Source organism: Epinephelus moara, chromosome 2 (assembly GCF_006386435.1).
Source record: "Epinephelus moara isolate mb chromosome 2, YSFRI_EMoa_1.0, whole genome shotgun sequence".
Lineage (NCBI taxonomy): Eukaryota > Metazoa > Chordata > Actinopteri > Perciformes > Serranidae > Epinephelus > Epinephelus moara.
Genome location: NC_065507.1, coordinates 41,450,992 through 41,457,858, shown reverse-complemented (window position 1 = coordinate 41,457,858; position 6,867 = coordinate 41,450,992). Strand labels below are relative to the sequence as shown.

Here is a 6,867-nt window from a genome sequence, read left to right as displayed (position 1 = left end):
TAAAATGAAAAAGAAAGTGATAAACACATAAGCCGTGAGCCTGCTCCGCCTCAAGCCGGTCGCGGCACACCATACGCCCGCCGCGAGCCGTTCAGCACCGCGGACAGTCGGACTAATGGGATGTCGAACCAATGGGCTGTCGAACCAATGACATGGACCCCCTATTTATAAGAGTTGTATAACATGTTCACGTGTCAAATTGTACACAATCAAAGATTAAAGTTGATACAAAGCACTTAAAACAAAGAAAGAAATTTAAAACAAGAAGACAGAGTTATAATGAAAAGTTGTGCAGAAGCAGTGCGTTCGAGCTTGAGATATAAAAAGATAAATGAATAAATAGGTGGAGGATAAATCAATGAAAATTAAATAAAAAATGAGCTATCTATTCCTGTATTTGAGTGGAGGGTTCATCACAGAATGTCAAAAAAGACCTCCACACTTTGAAAAACTTATTTTCAGAACTCCGCGGTGTATATCTGATTTTTTTCAAGCTTCAGGTTAGACAGAACATCCCTTATCCAGTGAGAAATTGGGGGTGGGGCAGCCTCCTTCCACCTCAGTCATATCAAGCAGTGTGCCAGAATGGTGGTGAAGGCAACGACCCTGTGGCCTCCTACAGGTAGTTGCATCCCTTCGGGAAGAATTCCAAATATTGACATTAGGGGAATTGGATGAATTTGTACTTTTAAGATAGTAGACAGAGCCTGAAAAATAGCCTTCCAGTACCCCTCTAACTTAGGACAAAGCCAGAATGTGTTTATCAGCGTTGCATCTGCAGTCTTACACCTGTCACATGTAGGGTCGACTTGTGGATGTATCTTGGCCAGTTTAGACTTAGAAAGATGCACCCGATGAACTACTTTAAATTTAATGAGAGCATGCCTAGCACACATAGAAGAGGAGTGAACTCTTTCCAATATCCTAGCCCACGTTTCCTCATTAATTGTTATTTAAAGGTCCTGTTCCCATGCTGTTCTAATTCTAACCAGCGAAGACTCTAATTTAGAAATTAAGCTGAGTATTGATGAAATTGCACCCTTGTCTGTTGGGTTAAAAGACATAATGTCATCAGTGAATTTGTTGGAGGGTTTTTTAGGAAATTGTGGGATAGCACTCCTAACATAATGTCGAATTTGTAGATATCTAAAAAAAAAAGTGGGAATTGGGTATATTAAATTTCTTTGACAGCTGTTCGAAAGAGGCAAATTTGTTTTCTATGAAAAGGTCGTTGAAACATTTCAGGCCCCTCCCGTGCCACATATTGAAGGATGCGTCCTGTATTGAGGGTGGGAAGAGGTGATTGGATGCTAACGGGCTAGAAAAACACATATCTAGTAGGTTAAAATGTTTCCTGAATTGTGAATAAATTCTAAGTGAATGACTGACTACAGGGTTGGTACTGAGCATATTCAGTGGTAGAGGCATAGAGGTACAAAACCAAACTTTTTATTCCAGGTTTTCACACCCATGCATACAGAATTCATGGGAAGTGGCTGAATTTGCATTAATTGTTGCAATTGTTGTGAACATCCTGAAGGGACTGTTTAATTATGTTTACGATATGAAAGTTTACCTGGCAGATTCAGACTCCTGAAACTGACATGATGTAATCAGCTGATGGTTGAAGTAATGAGGACTCATTGCTCTGTTGTTGAAAGAGTAACTAAACCCCCAAAATACTTTTGATTGTGGTATATATAGTATATATATATTATCTTTATTGGCATGAATGTTGATGTACATTCATTGTAAAATGAATGTACATAATAAAATATGTCTGTTTTAAAATATGTCTATTTTATGAACCTGGATCAGAGTTAATTATATCAAAATAGAAGTCTATGATTAATGTAACGATTCATTTTTGCAAAATTTTATCTTGCAGCAAACAAAAAATCTAGCTTCTTACATTGTTTTATTCAACAGATTATTACATCATGCCTTATATTTCCAATGCAATCTATTGGTACAGTCCTTATGATATGCGGCTGTATCAGTTGACTGTCTCTGTGCCAGCATGAACAGGCAGTGTGTGAAATGAGCTGCTGTGGTGTGTGCTCTGTGTGAATACCTGCAGAATGTGAGCTCTTCTGGTTGCCTATCTTAGATGTAAGGAAGGAGTGTGTTGGCAGCTGATGAGCTCACTGGGAGATGGTTTTCTGTGAGATGGATCCCTGACCAGATGGCAACTAATCACACTTGAACAGGAAGCACGTGCACAAAGCAGCTCTGAATATGAGCTCTTTAATTTGCAGCAGGAAAAAAGATAGAAGGCATGAACACCCCCTGCCTGCCTTCCACCCCCCCTCCTCTGAGCTGTTTTCACACCCTGCCTCTTTCTTCCTCATCCTCTGCTTCTTTCTCATCTCCCTCTCCTCTGCAGTGCTTGAAAACTTCAGAAATGTTCATATTCCTATCATAAAGTATTCAAGAGTGCGGTCGATGAGCTGTGCTCAGAAAGAGAGTGCAGGGGCGTGTGGGGATCAAAGCTTTTGGCTGATGAAAGTGTGTTTGGGGTTATCACACAGAGAGCAGCAGCTTTCTCTGTGTTCTGTGTATACGTGTGTGTGTGTGTGTGTAGGTATGTGTGTGTGCATCCATGTGCGTGTGTGTACAGTGCTGATGCATCCGTCCATGTGTCTATGCATTAATACTTAGATATGTGCATGTGTTTACATACGTTTTCTCATCTCATTTCCATACTGGTTCTTCTCTTTTCTCCCCCTGTCTCTCTGCTAAGCAGGTCATAGTTGTTTATTACTGAGGTTTATTTTTTTTGTATGTCTCAGGCAGCAGAATATTGCTTTGTTGCTGCTTTTGCATTTCTCCTCAGTATGCTTCATTAGTTCTTTATTATAAAGTAATATGGAGAAATGGAAAAAAAAAAATCTTCTGCGGGTTTAGAGAAGACTGAACGGCATGCCAGGGGAACAAGACTAGTGTGTGTGTGTGTGTGTGTGTGTGAGAACTTAAACATTCTCAACTCTTCCACAGACAACCACATACACAAGCACTCTTTCTATAATATGAAAACTTTGATCCAGTGAGTCTGTCATCTCACAGCACAGTTTGGAGGGATCAAAGGCCCCAAACCAATCAAGACACCTTTTATCTGCCAATCAGAGCTGTTTTGTTTGACACTTATCCGACTGATTGTAGACAGGCAATGGAAAATCATACTTGATTAGCATCTATTACTATTGCTTGATATGTGATCAAGTCAGTGTGCATTTATGTATAATGTTATGCCAGATAAAATATGATAGCAAATTCAACCCTTCATAGAGCTGCAAGTGGCTGTTCTGGGGTTTGAGCTAGCATGGACTGTTAGAATTTGAAAGCTGCAAACGATCAAGACCTTTGACACATTCCAACACATGCATTAAATGTAACAGTTTTTTGTTTGTTTCTTTCTTTCTTTTCTTTTTTTTTCCAAAGATTATTTATTTGGCCTTTTGCAGTTATTTGATAGGTCAGGTTAAGGAAAGGGGGAGAGAGGGGAGATGGCCAGGTTCCAAGGAAGTGCACCAGACTTTGAAGCCAATTGTCATAGTGGCCAAACAGTGGTACTGCAATATTCAGGGTCGGTCACGTGATGCCCTGTGGCTTGAAAAGACTTTTCCCCATGGACTCAGATTGGGAAAGAGAGGTCTATAAATCTGTGGATACATTTTTTTGAGTGTCACAACCCCCACAAAATGACTCGTTCCACTATCAAGATTGAATCCTTTGGTTACGATAACATTCTGAAAGTCTAAAAGAGCGGCAACATTAATTTATTTTATCCTCATTCAAGTTGCTAAGTATTAAATTGAAAGTTAGCCGCTCAGCGGGTAGAAGTTGGTCTCTCAGCCGCACTTGACTGCACTCTGCCTTGCTTGGTGACCATGAGTCTTTAGTGCACCTGCTCTATGGGCCCAATGATGTGGAAGCAGCACCAATCATCCGAGTAACTTCCTACCACAAAAACAGCCTTTTGGCTTCATGTGCCATTCAGCAACATTCATAGGAATGAACAGGGCTCCTGTGCCAATGCTGTATCCATGTCTCTTAATACAACAATAGGGTTAACATGCAGCAAATTGGAGGGTTGGAATTGAACCTGGGCTGCTGCAGTAAGGACACAGCCTCAGTGCATAGGGTGTCTGCTCTCCCAGCTGAGCTGCTGGTCGCCCCAAACTAACAGGTGTAAGGCTTGTTCAGTTACAACCAAATCTGTGCAGGGCCATGCTTCTTTTCAGCAATGTTGTCGTCCCCTGTCGGTCAATTGCAAAAACATCTTGGGGACACTATTCGATAGCTTTATTCAAAATTTGGTAATGTTTGGACAAACTGTCATTGATTTATGGCTAAATTTTGCACCAGGCCAAGACATTTGTTTGGAACTGGTGGCACCCCCTATTGGGCAATTTCAAAATAATTTTACATGTGTGGTTCAACATTGTTATGAAATATATAACCTGCAAGTTTTATAAAGATTGGACAAACTATTTTTGATTTATGATATGACATGGCCATGTTTTGTATTTGTAGCGTGCAGGTTTGAGGTCCTGCAAGAGTTAAGCCCCTTTTGAAGAACCTTGTTCAAGATCCAATGCGATATCAACCAGCATTTGATAACTTTTGATAAGCTTGATCCAATAACAATTCATATTAATTTGGTAGCAATCTAAGTTGGAGATGTCAATATTGTGTGTTTTCTTTTTATTAAAAATGGTGGAAACATAGATGTAGATTTCAGGGGGGGGGCCTAGGGGACACATCCCCTTCAATATTCAGAATATGTGCATTTGTCCCCTCTAATAAAAACATGAAAGTAGCAGAGGACTTTTATTTTTGAAAGAATTAAAGACATTTACTCCTTATACGGATGCAGAAAAGGCACTAAGTGGTCCATAAAACCAGAATGCAGAATATTAAGTGTTTAATGCTCAAAATTTTCTGTTGGAAGACCCCCAAGCTGGCAGCTAGCAGCAAACAATGTTAACTCCATGAATAAGCTTAACAACGGTGACTGTGTTGACAGAGCTAACAGTTTTAACCAGGGATAATTGGAGGATGGAGGCTACACGTACACTACAACACTGCACACTGTTACTGCCATGACAGCAGATATCCAAGCTGCCAGACATTTCTTCAGAAAACAATTGGTGATATAACAGAGGCTACATCCATGATCCTTGGGTTTGTTCTTTCATGGTATATACATCTTCCATTGTGTCTACCCCTCTAGGTTCCTAGCTACTCGTTGATCATCAGAGCTCTGGATAGTGGAATCCCACCCATGTCCTCCACTGTGATGGCCAACATAGACATCTCTGACATCAATGACAACCCGCCCACCTTCTCCCCAGCCAACCTAACTACTGTCATACAGGTAAACCTCATCATTGACATTACATTGACTTAAACATAAAGATAATTAAAGGAAATGGCCACTTTAGAATGAAAATATAGACAGCACGTACTGACCCTCATGCCGACAAGAAGTCCAGTGTAGTTTTTTAATCCACAAAACTCATTCGGGGTATCGGAGGATAACAGCTAGTCGGAATAACAGCTGCACTTGAAGTGCATGGAACCCACGCTTTGAAAATGTAATAAAACTCTGCTAATGCGTTCTCTCTGCAGACTAGGCCTATGTCAGCCTAACTAGGGGCTAATCCAAGGCAAGCCTGAGCCAGCCCTAACTATAAGTTATCAAAAACGAAAGTCTTAAGTCTAGTCTTAAATGTGGAGACGGTGTCTGCCTCCCGGACTGGTCTGCTAACAGTAATAGGGACACTTGTGGATATAAACTAGAAACAGGGACGCTTGTAGATATAAACTTTTCTCCGTAACAATGGCAATCAAATGCGGACCACCGCTTCCACCTCCAGCCGCTCCAACAGGGAAATCAGTTGGTTAAAGAAAGAATATAGCAGAAAAAGCTAACACTAAGAGAGAACTCGATGCTGCAAGAGCCAAAACTCGGGTCAATATTTGTTCTGCTTTTGAGCGATGACAAAGACTGATGCACCTTCATCCTTAGCTAAAAAAGGACGAGATAGTCACAGAGTTTCTGCTGGACAGGTATTTTTAGTTTGCCTCTAATGTAACATAGGCTATAACGTTATATATGACAACACAGCATCCAGTTGCTAACGATTAGCCTACTGTAACCTAACGTTGCCTGAGCCTCTCTACCTTGTTTGCTGTCACCAGTACTATCTAACGTTAGCGCTTACGTTAGTATAAAACTCATCAGTCATCACTGACCCCTGGATAAGTTTCAAAACTCTGGGGTTGCGTTTGACTGTGCAGGACAGGTAACGTTATGTTTAGTTTGCTTCTAATATAACTATAACGTTATATGACAACACAGCATCCAGTTGCTAATGGGTAACGTTAGCCTACTGTAGCGTAGCCTCTGAAACATTAACATTATCTTCCTTGTGCGTTTCCACTTACTCGTAACGTTAACACTACTATCTAACGTTAGCACTCTAACCTTATTCTAAAACTCATCAGTCATCACTGACTCCAGTTGAGTTTTAAAACTCCGGGGTTGCGTTTGACTGTCTTGGTTGTTACATTACACTCGCTCTCCTCTTCCGTGTATCAAACGTTAACTTGCCAACGCCTACGTCTATCATAGACGTAATGAGACGTTAACTTGCCAACGCCTACGTCTATCATAGACGTAATGAGGACGTGATGGAGGAGGGGGGAGTCAATCAATCAATCAATTTTATTTATAAAGCCCAATATCACAAATCACAATTTGCCTCACAGGGCTTTACAGCATACGACATCCCTCTGTCCTTATGACCCTCGCAGCGGATAAGGAAAAACTCCCCAAAAAAAACCCTTTAACGGGGAAAA

The 6,867-nt window shown here is 40.8% G+C and overlaps 1 protein-coding gene across 8 annotated transcripts in view; it reads left to right on the top strand.

The window, feature by feature from the left end:
* fat3a (FAT atypical cadherin 3a) overlaps window positions 1–6,867 on the top strand; it is a 383,130-nt gene that overhangs the window by 330,640 nt on the left and 45,623 nt on the right. For all 8 annotated transcript variants that reach the window (XM_050055175.1, XM_050055199.1, XM_050055166.1 and 5 more), the window contains one exon: window positions 5,237–5,380. In XM_050055175.1, coding sequence (XP_049911132.1) covers window positions 5,237–5,380 — 144 coding nt within the window. The remainder of the gene's footprint in view (window positions 1–5,236; window positions 5,381–6,867) is intronic.